At 43.3% G+C, this 19,050-nt stretch overlaps 1 protein-coding gene across 1 annotated transcript in view; it reads left to right on the plus strand.

Moving 5' to 3' along the window:
- reck (reversion-inducing-cysteine-rich protein with kazal motifs) overlaps positions 1-19,050 on the plus strand; it is a 224,212-nt gene that overhangs the window by 80,535 nt on the left and 124,627 nt on the right. The window contains exons 5-7 of the mRNA XM_080752182.1: positions 8,559-8,644; positions 14,223-14,270; positions 16,301-16,334. Of these exons, the coding sequence (XP_080608308.1) occupies positions 8,559-8,644; positions 14,223-14,270; positions 16,301-16,334 (168 nt within the window). The remainder of the gene's footprint in view (positions 1-8,558; positions 8,645-14,222; positions 14,271-16,300; positions 16,335-19,050) is intronic.

Genomic DNA, 19,050 nt, shown 5'->3' on the forward strand with positions numbered 1-19,050 from the left:
TTGGCCAACGTATACACAACGTATCCAGATGATGCAGATGACGTCATTTTGACGCAAAATTCTCCCCCCCTCACGGCTCATAGAAAACATATAAAGAGAAGGCTTTAGAAGCTGAAATTAACGGAGTGGGGGTTCTAAAACTTTAGCGATTTAACAGTTAGGACAATTTTAAGATTTGTTTTATAAAAAAAGTTACATGGTATAACTTTAAAAAAAATAGGAAAGACTCTTTTCCCCCAAATTCTCCTTTAACCCATTTAGGCCTAAAATTATTGGATGCTTTAACTATTGAAAAATAGCAGATATACAAGCTCACAGCGCGGCACCGAGTGCCACGCTACAAGCTTGTAGATCTGCTATTTTTGAAAAAGTCGTGAAAATGTGTGCAAATCTTTGAACATATATATTTTCAAAGCGAACGTTTGTAACTCAAATCTTGCTTATGGGTGGTCCCTGGAACTAAATATTTTGAGATGGGGGTCCGTGGCCAAATACATATCATTTTGGGGGTCCTTCACATGAAAAGGTTTGAGCACCACTGGTCTCTCAAGAACAGACTAACTGAGCTCCAGTTGAGTGAAAAGGACCTTTTCTTTGACGATGGCTGGTCAGATTGCTGACATGGAAACACAGGGTTTTTCAAAAAATCTTAGAAGGATTCAAAAGACACTTATAGAATCTGGTCAAAATTCAAATTTTCATGATTTTTTTTCAAAAATAGCAGATCTACAAGCTCGCAGCGCGGCACTCGGTGCTGCCGCGCTGTGAGCTTGTATATCTGCTATTTTTCAATAGTTAAAGCATAAAATAACTAGAAGCAGTGCTCTTCCGAGCACAGGTCTCCACCAGGCCGTGCGTCCTGGTGGTGCTACTGTATAATAGGCCAATGTAAAAAGGGTGGCATATGTTCTTCACCTTAGATCTTTCATGGCAATCGGACGCTGCATGCATGATTTCAAGCATTGTGTTCCAAAAATGTGTTTTGCTAAAGTCTACCTGCTGGTGGCGCTATAACAGGACAATGTTCAAAAGGTAGCATTTGTTCCTTGACCTAGTGGGAATATGTGTGGCAAATGTCACAGTAATCGCAAGCTGCGTTGATGATTTGAGGCATTTTGTTCAAAAACGGAGCAATCCTGCAAACTTTGGAAGCTAATATTAGCCAATCAGGATGGAATATGAAATATCAGACGGATCGGACTTGATCACATGACTATAGAGATACTGTGTACCGATTTGCATGATTTTTGGATAAAATCTCAAGGAGTAATATCCAAAAATGTGTTTTACATAAGTCGGCCCAAAGGTGGCGCGATAAAAGGCTGATGTGAAAAATGCAGGGCAAAGGTTTATCCTTAGCCTCTAGGGAGTGCGCTTACAAAGTTTGAAACTGATCGGTGGAGTTATAGGTAAAACCACAAATCGGGCTGTTATAGCGCCACCATGAGGCTGATTAAAAAAAAATTAAGTGGCATTTCTTCCTCGGCCTAGTGGGAACGTGTGTGCGCGATTTCATGATAATTGCACTTTGCGTTTGTGATTTGAGGCATTTTGTTCAAAACGGCTCAATCCCACAAACTTTGGAAGCCAATCTTAGCCAATCAGGATGGAATATGCAAAATCGGACAGATCCGTGTCGATCACATGACTGTCGAGATATTGCCTACCGATTTGTAGGATTTTTGGACAAAATCTGTAAGAGTAGTGCACAAACATCGGCCACTAGTTGGCGCTAGAAAAGGCCCATTTGAAAAATTTAGGGCAGAGGTTCTAGATTGGCATCCAGGGAATGTGTGTGCTCACTTTGGCAGCGACCGGGCCAACGGAGACTGAGATTTGGCGCTCACAAACTGCGAGGACGCACGGACGCACGGACGCACGGACGGACGGACGGACGCACGGACGGAGAGGAAAACATATTCTCCCCCATGCCTTCGGCTGGTGGAGACAATAATACACTATAATGTCTACCCGTTCTAAATGGATTAATGGTTAACCAACCAATAAGGGAGGATTGTGGGACTTTCAAATCAATCAATAGTCTCCGTGTTCCATCTTTTACATCCCCATCCACTTGTAGGTTTGACAGAGTATGATTCATCCATCCTCACCCCTGGGCTGAATGATGGTCTGGCTCTCCACTATTATTGAAATGCACCTTAAAACCCATTCAGAACGGGTACACATTATTGCGTATCATTATTTTATGCTTTAACTATTGAAAAACAGCAGATATACAAGCTCACTGCGAGCTTGTAGATCTGCTATTTTTGAAAAATCGTGAAAATTTGAATTTTGACCCGATTCTATAAGTGTCTTTTGATCCTTCTAAGGTTTTTTTGAAAAACCTATGTTTCTATGTCAGCAATCTGGCCAGCCATCGTCAAAGAAAAGGTCCTTTTCACATAACTGGAGCTCAGTTAGTCTATTCTTGAGAGACTGCTATGTCAGTGGTTCTCAAACCTTTTCATGTGAAGGACCCCCAAAATGATGGCCACGGACCTGCATCTCAAAATATTTAGTTCCAGGGACCACCCAGAAGCTAAATTTGAGTTACAAACGTTCGCTTTTAAAATACATATATTCAAAGTATACCTGTCGAATTTAGCGCGCTATTAACTAGTTAACTCACAATCCTTTTAATGCCGTTAATTTTTTTAACGTGCCATTAACGCAGCTGATGTTTGAGCCTCGTTGCGCTCCGCAGTATAGAGAGTGAGGAAGCGAATGCGCTGACATCAGTCAGTCAGTGTGTGATACGGCTAGCAGCAGGGCTAGTCATAGTATGAGACCCCATAACTCTATGTATGAGACATTGATGCGCGCGCATCAAATGCCGAAGTGTTGAAATGGCACATCTGCAGACAGCGCGAGCCCCAGACACACACACACACGCTCCCAAGAACAGGAGCGCTCCAACTTGTACACGAGCACATAGTAGCCTACGACGTCCTTTATTATACAGTGCTCCCTGCCTCCCCAGACCCCCGCACCAACACGCTAACAGTGACCACCAAATGCTTGCAACAACGGCCAGAGAACCCACATAGCAAACAGGTTTGGGCCCTGTTATGGCCCAAATCCGGCTGAAATCCAGCAAGTCTGGCTGACTATGGCTTGTGTGCCACACATCTCCAACGAGCCATCAGTGTCTCTAGTACACTCTACATCATAACAGCTGGGTTTCTCATAGTGAACTAGGGTGCCCAATAACACCAGTCCAGGGTGCCTCAGAATACTTTGATAATATTTAGAATGTATCAATATTACTTCAGTTAAACCAATTCAGACCCTCTAATGCCTCATGCTTGCTTTGTAAAACACCCCTGAGTTGCACTGTACTTGAGTTATATTTATACACCAACTCTCTTCACCAAAAATAGCCGATCTACAAGCTCTTGTAGCATCTTGTAATGAGCTTTTAAATCTGCTACTTTTGGTGAATATCCCCTTAGAATAGGGATGCTGAGGTTTAGTGATTGAATGCCAAGTTTATTTTAAATCTGTCCTAATGAAAGATTTAAGGGAGCCTCCGCACACTCAAAAGTGTGCAAAATCATGTTCTTTATTTTCAGTTAAATAAAGTGCAAGCTTTTGGTCATAGACCTTCAGGCATGCAGCACCTCGATGAGTGGTGGTCCTTTCACTATTAATCTGTCCTAATGGAAGCAGATATTTTCTCAAGTTGTTATATGTTTGTTAGGCCTATTATGGACAGTATTTGTTATTATTCCAAATAATAATAAATATGCTGTATTTGCATAAAGCAAGTAGGCTATTTGTCTACGCTTGTGCATTATCAGCCGGATACTCAAACGTCTCCTTCATACGATCACGTAAATACTTCCCTTGGCCTCCAATTATCTTCTAACAAAGACACCTGTGCACAGAGCACTGAAATGGCTACCTCCTATTTCTCAATATCCAAATCAAAGCCTGTGCATTATAAAGGACTGGCACAAATATCCAATCAAACATCAAAAGGAATGAATGCAGTATGAAGCATTATAAGCCATTAGCCAACCTAAATAACTGCCTTGCTGACATCAGATGTTGGAGGGCACAAAACGTTCTCCAATTAAATTAGCTAGTGCTTCGGTCCACCCCAGTCCAGATCAAGAATGACCGTAGCAACCTCTCCGCCTTTGTCAAACCCCATGTCCCGTCCCGTCATCTAATACAGTGGTTCTCAACCTTTTCAGGCCGCGAACCCCCCAAATAATCATAATTTTTAACTGGGGACCCCCAGCCAAGAGTTGAGGCATTACATTTTGTATTACACGGTTCTATTGTGAAAATAGCCGATCTACAAGCTCACAACGCCTCGCAGCGAGGCGTTGTGAGCATGTAGATCTGCTATTTTCACAATTGCTGCCTCTATTTGACAATTCGGCGTTAAAAGGGCATTAAAAAGTCATTAAATTGTCTATACACTTAAACGTTATGTTGGTTTGTTTACTGTTGAGTGAGAAAACAATTTTGCACATTAAGTTAATCATCTTGGGGACCCCCCCCCCCCCCCCCCCCCCCCCCGGGGGTCCTGACCCACAGGTTGAGAACCACTGATCTAATAAGATACTCAGGGGGGACCGCGTCCTTCGCTGTCGCTGGCCCCAGCGTTCCCCTCACTGTTAGGTCTGCCCCTTCTGTCGAATCCTTTAAAACCAGGCTTAAAACACTCTTATTTTCACAAGCCTTTGAATCCCCCTGATGAACTGTGCACTTTATCGATTAGAGGCCTTTTCCCTTCTACTTTTTAATGTGAATTACTGTTTGTACGTTTATTAATGATTGCTTTTACAAATTGTGGCCCCCTGCCTAATTTTGTTGAATACCCCTGCCATGCGAGTCTGGACAGACATGGCGGTAAAAGGATGACAGAATACGTTACGGACGTATTACGGAATTTGCCTCCTCCAGTTTTGAGTCATCCCGCAATGTGTCCATGCCGAGGGGTGCAGAATACAACGCCACCGCCCTTTTCTCAACGTCCGTCAGGCACGTGCACACATAGACATCAAAGGGGGCTTGAGCCCCTGCCCTTTTACCTGTCTGTAAAAAGTGCCCTCTCCAGACCATGAATGCAGTTTTTTTCCCACTGTGGTGAAAAAAATGCAAATGCCCTCTTTCCATGCCATACCTGAAGGCAGCATTCAAGAGAATTGCCTTGTCCAAACTCTCCTGAACTTGAATGCAGCATCTTATGTTGAAAGAATTGCCCTCACTGTGTATAAATCCATGCCATTACGCCACATCTCCAGTATTGCCTTTTTTAAGCTGAATATGTGGTATCAAGCACCGAAAATAGCCGACCTCCTAGCCGGAGCTTGGAGGCCTGCTATTTTCGACATTTTCACCAAAAGGCCCTTTTAGAAATGTCAGCCCCTGCCCCTCTAACATTCTCTGCACGTCCCTGATGTCCGTGAACAAGACTATGGGAAAATATCAGTGCGGCGCGGCGCGGAAACCTCCCCTTTGATTCCTCCGAATTAACCCATTCGTTAACCTGGAGAGATGAGAGAGCCGTACTGTAATTCAAAGGAGAGAAGAATGTGCAGCGCAGGCCGCAGGGGCGTCAATTGGGTATGGCAGGGGTATGCAACTGCCATACGCTGGGTCCAGGGGGGGGAAATAAAAGTTACTTTATAAATCCATGAATGTCTCTTTGTCTATCTGCGCTGGTTATTATGTTACAGTAAAATAACTACAAATGCAAAATTTAACATAATGGTCACTTTAACAAGGTATTATAATTATATTCTCCACACTTGTATTCTCCCCAGCTTAACAAAATGGTTTATTACCAGGTTCCGCAGGTCAGCTGCACAGGTGCAATGCATTATTGTTAATTGTGGCACAATTCCTAACATGCTAAGTTTAGCTGCACTTGAAAAGCCATTCCAGGCTGCCGTATCCAGCCCAAACCTGTGTAAAAAAACTGACAAAACCCGTTTTCTTCAGACATTGTGAAAATAGCCAATCTACATGCTCACAATAGCATGTAGATCTGCTATTTTCACAATAGAACTAAATGTGTTATACAAAATGTAATGCCTCTTTTCCATGAGGTCTCCCATCTTTGCCATACCCTAACTTTTGCTGAACTGACGCCACTGGTGCAGTGGTGGAAGTGCTACGCTGTACGTAAAAAGCTGCACTCCCAGCCCGGGGGCGGGGGGGCGGGGGAGGCGGGGGCTCCATCTCGGCTTTTGTAAACTGTCTCTCTCAGCCCCGGCGCTTCAAAGAGCCATAACCTCCGCTATCTGCGCCGGGGCTAAATCCACCTGTCAGAGGGCTAACAGCATCCAGATGTAAGGGGAGGAGGTCTGGTCGAGGATCAGTCGACGTGGCTGTGTGCCCTGCCGACAAACCTCCACTCCTTTAAAACCCATTTAGGCCTAGAGTTATTGAATGCTTTAACCAGTGAAAAATAGCAGATATACAAGCTCACAGCGCGGCACCGAGCGCTGGGAGCTTGTAGATCTGCTATTTTTTGAAAAAAGTCGTGAAAATGTGTGCAGATCTTTGAATATTATGTGTTTTCAAAGCGAACGTTTGTAACTCAAATTTTGCTTCTGGGGGGTCCCTGGAACTAAATATTTTGAGATGGGGGGGGTCCGTGGCCAAATACAGATCATTTTGGGGGTCCTTCACATGAAAAGGTTTGAGAACCACTGACATAGTAGTCTCTCAAGAACAGACTAACTGAGATCCAGTTCAGTGATACAGACCTTTTCTTTGACGATGGCTGGCCAGAATGCTGACATAGAAATCTGTGAGCTTGTATATCTGCTATTTTTTTCAATAGTTAAAGCATAAAATAATGATACACAATAACGTGTACCCGTTCTAAATGGGTTAAGAATGATCTACTGTATATACTCCATTGTACGGCTGTCACGGCAGATTATGATACTACGCTGTTCACTGTACCGTGATCTTAGTTAGGCCTCCTATGAGTTCTTTACTAAAGAGGTCATGGTGCACTTATGCAGGTCTATAAGCAAACCACGTTCTCACCTGTTCGGTAGTTTGTCAATTTATTATTTACAATTTAGGCATTTAGAAGACGGTCTTAATCCTGCAAGGTCATCGAGGCTGGGGTACAGTAAGTTCCACGGAAAGTGCTGTCAGAACAACTATTTGTAAATCTAGCATGGCCATGTATGGATCTGTCCACCAACTAAGGTGCCGGCTACACAGAGCTGGATATTTCTGAAATTAGACATTTCTTTGTGCAATTGGGGCTTGCAGCCACACAAAGCTGGATATTTCGGCCGCGAAACTGGATATTTTAGAAACCGGATAAATAAGTGATCCGTGTCACTTATTCCGTGTAGGCATGGAACCCGGATATCTCTGAAGACTTTACTGTGTGTGTGCTTTTCCCCCTAGTGGAGGTCTGGGGACCACCTATCTGAAAAACCGGGATATATGAAATATCCAGCTTCGTCTGGCCTAGGCCTAAGCCTCCATCTATTTGTGTTCTCTTGTCGCGTATAAAGGGAACACATGCCTTTGCATGAGGCAGTCTCCGAGAGCTCTCGACTTTTGTTAAATAGATCCTTTGATTCATTCCACTCCCTTGTGGGAATATGTTTTTCCTAAGTCATACTGAAAGTAGGGTATACTTTAATTCCTACGCTATCGCTTAAAATAGCAGATCTACATGTTCACGGCACATCGCGGGTTTAGGATTGGAATTTAGTCGGGCTTTAAGTGTTAGACAAGTGGAATACAACCAAAAGCCTGCCTTCAATGTACGTCTCAAACTGACACGTTGTTGAGACTGTGTGCTGACTGAGAATGAAAATAATCAACTTTGTTTATGTATAATAAATAGCACAGTGGTTCTCAAACTTTCAAGTCAAGGACCCCCAGATTGATATGTATTTGGCCATGTGACCCCATGTTGCAGGGACATGCAGAGAATGTAAGAGAGGCAGCGGCTGACATTTCTAAAAGGACCTTTTGGTGAAAATATCGCAAATAGCAGACCTCCAAGCTCACGACGCGTCGCGCTGCGGCACGTTGTGAGCTTGGAGGTCGGCTCAAGTCAATACTGGAGATGTGGTGTAACGGCATGGATTTCTACACAGAGAGGGCAATTCTTTCAACATAAGATGCTGCATTCAAGTTCAGGAGAGTTTGGACAAGGCAATTCTCTTGAATGCTGCCTTCAGGTATGACATGGAAAGAGGGCATTTGCATTTCTTTCTCCATAGTAAAAACTGCATTCATGGTCTGGAGAGGGCACTTTTTACAGATGGATAAAGGGGCAGGGGCTCAAGCCCCCTTTGTTGTCTATGTGTGCACGTGCCTGCCATGTTGGTAATGCTACGTTCACTACTTTTGGTATGGGTGAGGTCAAGTACGCTTTCACAGCAAAGGCAACCAAACAATTACACACGATGTGACCCAACCAGGCTAAACTAAAGGGTCAAATTAAAAACTAGGTAAAAACAGGGCACAGACAAAAAAAGAAAAAAAAAAAAAAAAAAAAAAAAAAAGAAGAATTAAGAAAATGCTTATTTTGGTTGTTTGATTTCCTCCCCCAGGAGTGTCCAGGAAGTCGGATGGATGGGTGGGGCTAGGCTGCTGTGAGCTGGCCATCTCAGCAGAGTGCCGTAGGGAGTGCAAACAGGTGACACCTTTATGGCATCCTGCTACCCTGCTCCCATTGAATTCTTCTATTTATTTATTTAACCCATTTAGATCATTATTTGATGCTTTAACTATTGAAAAATAGCAGATATACAAGCTCACAGCGCGGCACCGAGTGCCGCGCTGCGAGCTTGTAGATCTGCTATTTTTGAAAAATCGTGAAAATTAGAATTTTGACCCGATTCTATAAGTGTCTTTTGAATCCTTCTAAGAGTTTTTGAAAAACCTATAATTCTATGTCAGCAATCTGGCCAGCCATCGTCATAGAAAAGGTCCTTTTCACTTAACTGGAGCTCAGTTAGTCTGTTCTTGAGAGACTACTATGTCAGTGGTTCTCAAACCTTTTCAGGTGAAGGACCCCCAAACTGATATGTATTTGGCCACGGACCCCCATCTCAAAATATTTAGTTCCAGGGACCACCCAGAAGCAAAATTTGAGTTACAAACTTTCACTTTGAAAATACATAATTCAAAGATTTGAACACATTTTCACGACTTTTTCAAAAATAGAAGATCTACAAGCTCGCAGCGCGGCACTCGGTGCCGCGCTGTGAGCTTGTATATCTGCTATTTTTCACTGGTTAAAGCATTCAATAATTCTAGGCCTAAATGGCTTAATTTAGATTGAAACAGTATTTTATTGCACTATTCATTATTTAAGGATTTTCTTGTTGCTGTCTTTAACTATAGGAGTTAAAGACGGCTTCAATCTTCTGAAGCCGTTTACAGATGGAAAACGTAACAATTGACAAAAAGGATTAAGCAATCTGGAACATTAAGTAATAAACAGTTGTTCTCAGACATTTTAATTTAATTCCTAGTTTGACATAGCGTCGTTGCCTATTGAGCTTGATATATTTCCTGGGGCAAGCTGCCCAGATCACACATGTCACACGTGTCTTATTGTTTCACTCTCAAAAAGCGCCTGCAATGTTGTGCATTTGAAACTACATTGCAGTGCACATCATGGGGTGATCACTGCTTGCCTCCTGGGAATATTTCTTATTTTTGTTTATTTTCTGTTTATTTCGTTGCTGAGTGGGGTCAGCAGACAAAGTGACGTGAGTGAGATGAAAAAACCTGGGTGAAATGTGCCAATCCCAACAGGAAACAGTGGTACATTAGACTGCGGACCTCTATAACTTTGATAGTGTACAAATGGAACGGGTCCATTTGGTTTCATCTGTACACTTTCAAAGTTACAGACACATCCATTTGGTTCCTAACTATAAATCTTTTAGCTGGGGGCCCCCCGAGGAACCGCTTGCCTCCTTTTACCATACCGCTCCAACTAACCCCCACCCCCGCCTGCCCCCGCCTCCCCGCTCTCCCTCCTCTGTCCCACTGTCCCAGACCACACAGCGCACACAGTGAGTTTTACATTATAGACATGCAATTGATCACAGCACAATAGAAAATAACAAATGTGTGCTGTAATAGCAGTAAAATGACAACATGGCTATTTTATAGTGTCATTCCCACCGGGTAAAAATATCGTTTCAAAAACAAATGATCAACTAAAGAGGGTGATGGCATCATGCAGTGCGCATCGCGGCCGAAATTGATTAGCCTATGACTTTAGTGTTTTATAATAGACCAATAATCAAAATCTAAAAAGTAACTATAGTAAATAAAGCGTCATGTTGTCAACAGCAGGACAACAGGACGGCAGTTGTTGTTAATTATCGATATAGTTATCTTTATCGCCGCTTAATTATGTTCTATTTGTTATTGTTTTCACAGAGAAGCGCCTCTCTTTCCCCTTGTTTGTGAGCGCCGTGTTTTGCTTCATTCCATTTTGTTCCGAGTGCAAAATGCGTCGCATCGCGGCCGAAATTGATTATGACAGAAGTGTTTTGTCATAATAATAATCAAAATCTAAAAAGTAGTCTAACTAGTAAATAAAGCATCATGTTGTCAGCAGCAGGACTTTTTCTTCGTTCCATTTTCTTCCGAGTGTGGTCTGGGACAGAGAGGGAGAGCGGGGAGGCGGGGGTGGGGGCTAGCGGGGGTTTTTGATTGATTGATTGATTGAAGACTTTATTAGAAGTTTGCATAGGAAAAGGTACAGTTTCATGACGGTACAGTTCACTGGTACAAGGTCTACTAAAAGGAGATCCATGAAAAGACTAAGCTTATTTCCACAGGAAACCATTTAAGTATCTCATATAACATTGAATGACAGACGAATAGAACACAGTACTATGCAGTAGATATGTAAAGAAAAGAAAAATGAGAGAAAAAAAAAAGAGTCTAAACAGTAAGTAAGTAAGTATATACAAACTAGAGGTTCGCTCACATCTAGAGTCCACGCCCGCTTTTTTTTTTTTTTTTAGTGTGTGTGTTTTAAAAGTTAAAACATTTTTTTTTTTTTTTGAATTTTTTTTATTTTTTTTTTAATATAAAAAAGTTTTGGCCTAATTGTGTTATTATTGTTACTGTAATAGGCCTGCCAATGTTTTATTTTCATTATTTCAATGTTTTCATTTTAGCCACACACACACACACACGCACGCACGCACGCACGCACGCACGCACGCACACACACACACACACACACACACACACACACACACACACACACACACACAGACAGACAGACAGACAGACAGACAGACAGACAGACAGACAGACAGACAGACAGACAGACAGACAGACAGACAGACAGACAGACAGACAGACAGACAGACAGACAGTATCTTGCTGTGAACTCTAGAGGTGAGTGGCCCGAAGGGCCGCGAACTTCTTGTAAGATACAGGCTCTCGGCTAGCGATTGAGTCTCTCTCTCTCTCTCTCTCTCTCTCTCTCTCTCTCTCTCTCTCTCTCTCTCTCTCCCCCTGTGCAGCGGCCCCCCCCTTCCCTCTTGTAACCTGAGACTCTCTCTCTCTCTCTCTCTCTCTCTCTCTTGCTCTCTAGCGAATGAGCGGACGGCATAGGGTTAGGGGCGGTATTCCTTACGCCCTAGACGACTACCTATGAATTGAAGTGGATGTAAAGGGGGAGTGGAAGTGGGATGCGGCAATAAGCCCATTGTAAATATAAGATAAGGGGCAGGGGAGGGTAGGGTTGGGCTAGGTTAGTTTTTTTTTTACCAGTTGCGAACGGCTGCTGCCTGTAAGTGGTTTTTCAGGGCAATTTTAAAGGATGCTAGTGATCCACACTCCTTTATGGCCTTCGGTAAGGCTTTCCACATTTTGGTGGTATAGCAGAAAAAAGAGTTTGACCCTTTGTTGGTTTTGACTCTGGGTTGAAAGTGATCTGTGGCGCTGCCTCTGGTGTTGTAATTATTGACATCCTTAATGTTTATAAAGTATTTTGACAGGTACTTGGGTATCATAGTGGTGTAGTGTATCTTGTACACCAGGCCCATTGCAAGTTGCTGTACTCTGTCATCTACTCTGAGCCACCCCACTCTTAACTGGTGAGTAGCGGTGAGGTGAGTCTGATAGGGAAGGTTAAGCAGGACCCTAATTAGTTTATTTTGGGCTGTTTGGAGTTTAGTTTTCAGGGCTTGTGGGGTGTCACGATACCATACGTGGACTCCGTAGTCAAAGATGGGCTGGATTATTGCACCAGCTATGGTCTTCAGTGTGTTGAAATTGACCATTGGTGCGATCCTCTGTAGGAAACGAGTTTGTTGGTTGATTTTATTTATTACTTTAGAAGTCATCTTTTCACTGGAAAGATTAGCTTCAAGGATACATCCTAAGTAAGAGATTTTGATTTTTCGTGTTATGACCTTGTCACCCACTTTGATTGTGAAGTTATCGACTTTTTTGAGGTTATGATTTGATCCAAAGAGGATGGACTCAGTTTTTCCCAGGTGAATTGATAATTTGTTGTCATTAAGCCATGTGCAGATCTTACTTAGTTCAGAGTTAAGTGTCTTTTCAACCTGCAAGTGGTCCTTGCCTGAGACTAGGAGAGCCGAGTCATCCGCGAACAGGAACAGGTTGCAGTCACAAGCAGATGCCATGTCGTTCACGTATATTAGGAACAACAGAGGTCCCAGTATGCTACCTTGAGGAACACCACAGCTTACTGGGAGGGGGGGGGGACAGGGTACCGTTAATCTCCACCACCTGTTCCCTCCCCACCAGGTAAGATTGCATCCAACTCACTGCTGCGCTGTCAAGACCGATGGCTTTTAGTTTATCAATCAGAATAGAATGATTTACGGTGTCAAATGCCTTCTGGAGGTCCATCATGATCATGCCGCTATATTTGCCGTCATCCGCTTCGCGTTTGATTTGGTCAGTCAAATAGAGAAGGCATGTGTCAGTGGAATGAGATTTTCTGAATCCAGATTGGAACTCGTAAATCAGATTATTCTCATCGAGATATCTTGCTATCTGTTCGTAGACTATTTTCTCCATGACTTTGGATATGGAGCTAAGAATGGAAACGGGATGGTAGTTTCCAGGGTCTAGTTTGCTACCTTTTTTATGCAGGGGGGTTACTTTTGCTAGTTTGAAGTCCTGTGGGACATGACCCTGTTCGATGGAAAGGTTAATTATGTGGGTAATGATTGGAGCAATGGTGGCGGCTGAATCTCTGAGAAATCTGGCTGGAATTTTATCAAGGCCAGTGGCCTTGTGTTGAGGTAGGGCGCTCAGTTTTTTAAACACTTCATCAGTTGTCACTGTGGCAAGTTTAAAACTGTCTTTTCTGACGCCCAGTTTATTGTAGAATTTCTTAACAAATTTTACACCATACCGCCCAGATGGGGCGACCAGTCTTTCGACCAGTGAACGGGCCATGGTGGTAAAGGTTTTGTTAAGATGGGTAGCCACTTCACATTTGTCAGAAATGAGAGCGGCGTCCGTTTTGATGTTTATGCTATGGCATATGGTTTTAGGTTTTAAGCCTAATTGGTTGTTAAGCAACTTCCATAGGTCTCGTGGTTTGTTTTTGTATTCGTCGATTTTGTCGTCGATGTAGTTTTTTTGGGCGGATCTTGGGTGGGGGCTAGGTGGAGCGGTATGGTAAAAGGAGGCAAGCCAGGCACCTCAAGTACCCCTTGGGGTCCCCAGAACCCACTTTGAGAACCACCAATGTAGAAGGATTTGCCTTTGTTCTGAGGAGTTTTAAGCCCTACCATTTCTTTGTTGCACACCGGGAAAAAATAGCACATCTGCCGTATAACACATTTCTTCACATTATTTAATTGTACATTTTAACTGGATTCCTTGATATGCATGAATTGTGTAGCCTAGTAAACGACCAACTTGAAATGGTTTCCGGAAGAGGGCGGTTTACGAGGCTATGAATTGTGTGCTGTCAAGATGTTTGATTGTGTACTTGATGGATTTGTTTCGTTAAATATCCACATATTTTTTTTCTTCTTTTCTTTCCTTTTTGTGATTTTATTTTGAATCTCGACTGCTTTTAGAAGGGCAAGAATTACAGTTCTGTTAATTAATCGAGCTTCTGCTTGCCTTGAGTAGAATACTGTAGTACTCTTTCCAGCCTGTATTGAGAGATAGAGTCCAGACAGAGCATCCAAGTCATTGTACTCAAGACTGCACTGTCTCTTGTCTCTCTCACCATCCTGCAGGCCTCGTCCAAAAACGACATCACTAAAGTATGCAAGAAAGATACAGAGGTAAGTGAGATGTGGGGGGGAGAGGGAGAGGGAGAGGGAGAGGGAGAGGCCGTTGCAGGGACGTGCTGGCCATTGGGAAAAGCGGGACAACTCCCCAACGGCCGGTTCATTAGGAAAAAAATACAAATAAAATGTTGGACTTTGTTCCATTTTGGGGGCTGGGCGGCCAACAAAGTAAATCGTCACTGTCGGGCAGAAACCTGGTATCTCCAAGTTTCAAATGTGTACATTTTTGCAAAGCAAAGCCCTGCTTCATCATACAAGGCCGTTGCACAAAAGTAGTGAAAACAGCAGATCTACAAGCACACAACGCCTCGCGGTGCGAGGCGTTGTGTGCTTGTAGATCGGCTGTTTTCACTAGTTTAAATCATTTTTTAAATGATAAATACAAAACAAACGATCTGAAATGGCAAATCTTTGAGTAGCAGCAGCGCTATAGAGAGAGATCTCTCTATAGCGCGCAATGAGGGCCTCTACAACTCTTTTTCCCGGGCTGAATCAGGGGCCCAGCACGTCCCTGGACCGTTGTGTTTGGTGGGACACAGCCAGCATCTATTAGTTGACACCAATAAAGAGTAAGTGAATGAGACAGTAGTGATCACATGAAACCCAAGGGAGAGCTCGTAATTTATCCTTCACTGTATGTATATTATTCAAAAGGTTTGGCTTGGATTCATATTAGTAATGTCTTTACGGCTTTTCACACCGGAAGCGGGTTGCATGCCTATTAATACATTTTTAATGAGAGCGTTGTTTAGGTAAGGGGAGGGGGGATATTTGACTGTAGCGACTATAGCGCCAAGCGGCCACGATCCCGTGAAATTGCCATGTTCATACTCGTCGAACGAGCATGCCCGTCCGCGCCAAAAGTTTATACTTTATGCTTTTAACATTTGAAATAGAAGAAATAGCTGATCTACCAGCTTACAATATGTGCATTGGAAGCTTGTAGATCTGCTATTTCCTCTAAAAAGTTCGAATATTTTTCAACATGGAAATGATTATGATTATGTCAAATAATTGCGATTGGGCAATTATGTAATAATGGGACAGGCCTCGAGTCAGTAGTCAGGTGGTATGACAGCTCAGTATTAACCCATTTAGGAACGCATTATAACTTTAACCATTATGTTATGCTTTAAATAGTGAAAAATAGAGATATACAAGCTCACAGCGCGGCACTGAGTGCCGCGCTGCAAACTTGTAGATCTGCTATCGTGAAAATCTTTGCAAGTCTTTGAATATTTTTTACTCGATTCTATAAATGTCTTTTTTTTTTAACTCATGTTTCTATGGTCAGTGGTTATCAAATCTCTTCATGTCTAGGACCCCCAAAATTACATGTATTTGGCCACATGGACCCCCATGTCGTAATATGTTGTTCCAGGGACCCGCAAGAAGCAAAGATTTGAGTTACAAATGTTTGCTTTGAAAAACACATATCCAAAGATTGGCACAAATCTTCATGATTTAAAAAAAATAGCAGATCTACAAGCTCCGCAGCGCAGCACTTGGTGCCGGTGTCATGGGGACTGCCCATTAGTCCGAAGGTTCATTAGTCTGAATTTAGTTAGGGTTACTGAGGTTAAGTTTAGGGTTAGGGTTAGAGTTAGGCATAGTATTCTTAACAAATTCGGACTAATGAACCTTCGGACCAATGCCATATCATATGGCACCTATGTCATAGCTAAAGGATAAAATAATTCCCGGTCTAAATGGATTAAGGTGGTATGACAGCTAAGTATTAAGGTGGTATGACAGCTCAAGCCCGTATCAGAGTCGGGTCCGCGGTGGATGGGTGTAGTGCCGTGTAGTCTTTTTGAGTCATAAAACTACAACGTTAACGCTCAAAAAGACTACACGGCACTACACCGCGGTGGATAGCCTTCCACCGCAGACCCGACTCTGATACGGGCTTCAGTATTCAGGTGGTAGGACAGCTCAGTATTAAGGTGGTAGGACAGCTCAGTATTCAGGGGGTGTAACCGTAAAGTACAGTGCTGTTCAGTGCTGTTCTCTTCTCATTTCAGAAACCCCTCTACAGCTGCATCACCAAAAATGAAAGTAAGCCATCACCTGTCGTCTTTCACCTGTCATCGAGCAACTTTTGCTCCCGGCGTCTGTGTGTGTGCGTGTCCGCCGTGTGTTTGTGCGCGTGCGTGCGTGTGTGCGTGCATGCGTGCGTGTCCACCTTAATGTCCTGGCCTATAAATCCTGAATCTCTCAAGATCCTAAAATGGCTCCTGTCTATAATAAGCCAGGCAGGACTAAAACAAGACCGATTGCCAGGTATGTCGTTGAAGACATGCTTCATATCAACAGTTGAGTCTATCCTGTTGACTATCTACCTATATTTTGTAGAGTATAGAGTATATTTCATATACTTTGTAATTTGGTCCTCACAAGCATAGACATAGAAAGGTAGACGTCTCCTTCCGCTCTGGGGCATATGCATTGCAGGACGGAGCGATTCTGCATGACAATGTTTATTAAGGTAAGAAAATCAAATGTAAAAAGTTCGGGGGGAAATGAATGGAATCCTGTGGAGAACATGCTGCTTCTGGTGCCAGAACAGCGCAACTAGCGGCCAATCAAGTTCCGTGTTTGCTTCATTTTAAATCGGGACAACTACACCCCTGGTTGCTACATGTCCTTCCAATGAACCGCAGCGAGCAGATGAGGACAATATCCCGTGATCCCCTGCTGTCAGTGGGTCAGAAACACATGACTTGCCTGTGGGCGGGCTGGGGGCTGGGGGGGGGTCAGCCTGGCAGGATATGAGGCTGTGGACTTCCTGTGAGCGTGTGCGCGTGCATGTGTGTGTCTAGACCAGGGTTCCCCAATTAGTTTTCCCCAAGGGCCGAATTATGTCTAGGGTACCAAGTCGAGGGCCACAACATTGCAGGGGGCGACGGTGGCGTTCCCACTACTCCAGCGACAGTTCAGATATCGTCGTTGTCGGGTGAAAGTCTTGTATGTCCAAAACCGTTTGTTTTGCATTTATCATTTTAAAAATGATTTTGACTAGTGAAAACAGCCGATCCACAAGCACACAACGCCTCGCACCGCGAGGCGTTGTGTGCTTGTAGATCTGCTGTTTTCACTACTTTTGTGCGACGGCCATGTATGATGAAGCAGGGCTTTACTTTGCGAACGAACATACACATTTGGAGATACGAGGTTTCCACCTGACAACGACGATATACTAGTGTTGTTGCTGCTCTTATACCACCATTATTACTGGGGTTGGTGGGGGCCAGACAGTAGCCCCCCGCGGGCCGCAAATGGCCCGTGGGCCGCCTATTGGGGAACCCTGGTCTAGACAGTCTGTGATGAGATGTTGTCTGTCTGCCTGCTTCTGTTCTCTGTGGAATGCTTAAAAACACATCCTTTCTGCAGCGAGGCTGATACTTACTGAAGGCTGCCAACCTTGTCAAGATGTGGAGAACAAGTCATAGTTCTACTGTCAACCCTCCGTCCTGTGGCCAATATGTATTTTGCCCTTAACCCTCTAAGGCCCAAAAATAGAAATACTTGAAATAAAAAATTGAAAAAAATCAGATGGTGTTGTAGGAGTCTTAACACTTTCTAAGCCGGGCCGTACTTGCCCGTACTTGTCCGGACCACCCAGTGCGCCGCTCAAACTTTCCCGTACTTTCCCGTAATTTATTAAATTAATTATATATTTTTTTAAAATACAGTCGCCGGTCGTGCTCTGTCTCTTTAAGAGAGCTCCTGAGACGTGATCGCGTCGGAGAGTGATGACGTCATCTGCTAGGGAGCAACTGGTGTCCACGGGCGGCCATTACGTGCCCTTGTATTGTGTATGCAGCCACTTGGCCAGCGCGTCTCCTCATCATTTTCGATCAGACGACAGACGAAATCAAGGCTTCGGAATGAGTGGATTGCATTGGATTAGATCGATGTGCGTGCACAGAAGACGGATTGTATTTTCGGGTGCTGTTTATTATCGCCGTTTTCCCCGTATCGCTCCATGTTAATGACCGGAGAAGAACTGCCTACAGCACCATGAAAAAAGGTTGGCCAACCAAAAAAACTCTTTCATGCATGGTTTGCTGGCTTGCACGTAGCGATCCGATTGTGTTGTTATGATTTCGTGCTTTGCTTTTTTAAAACATGTTTATAAATAAATAGGACATTTGTTCGGCAGTACCTCTGTTCAGGGGTTTCTGGCGGGGGTTTAAAAAAAAAGAGTTTTTGTAAGGTTTTATAGCCATAAATCATAAATCATGCTCTAATTTACATATGGGGGATATTTTCACAATAATAACATATGTGCATGTTCTAGACATTCTAATGATCACCAAAAAAAAAATAGTATAGGCATTTTACTTATGTTTTTGTGAGGAATAGCTTCCATGAAAAAGTGAGATGTTGTTTGTCAAAACTCTGGAATGTCAGCGGGTGTGGCGGGTGTGAATGTCAGCCTCTGTGAGGGGTATTTATATGCAAATATTGTGGCCAATGGCATTGTAATACTAAACAATAGAATCCAATGGTGATGTTTAGGTGGTAGGGGGAGCTAAAATAAAATGATTAAAACCTTTTTTGGGATAAAATACAAACGTTGTAATATTACAACAGTGGGCTCTAGAGGGTTAAAGGACAACTTTGTTTTTTTACAACAAGGGTTCATATTTTAGATTGTAATTAGAGAAAAGAAAAGGCGAGTGTTAAAATGTTTCCATTTGCTTCGTTCTATTGTTTTATCGCATTTACCGTGCTAAAATATGGGGCATGCGTACGCATGGGGGCATGC

The sequence above is a fragment of the Nannobrachium achirus genome (genome assembly GCF_963921795.1).
Source record: "Nannobrachium achirus genome assembly, chromosome: 21".
Lineage (NCBI taxonomy): Eukaryota > Metazoa > Chordata > Actinopteri > Myctophiformes > Myctophidae > Nannobrachium > Nannobrachium achirus.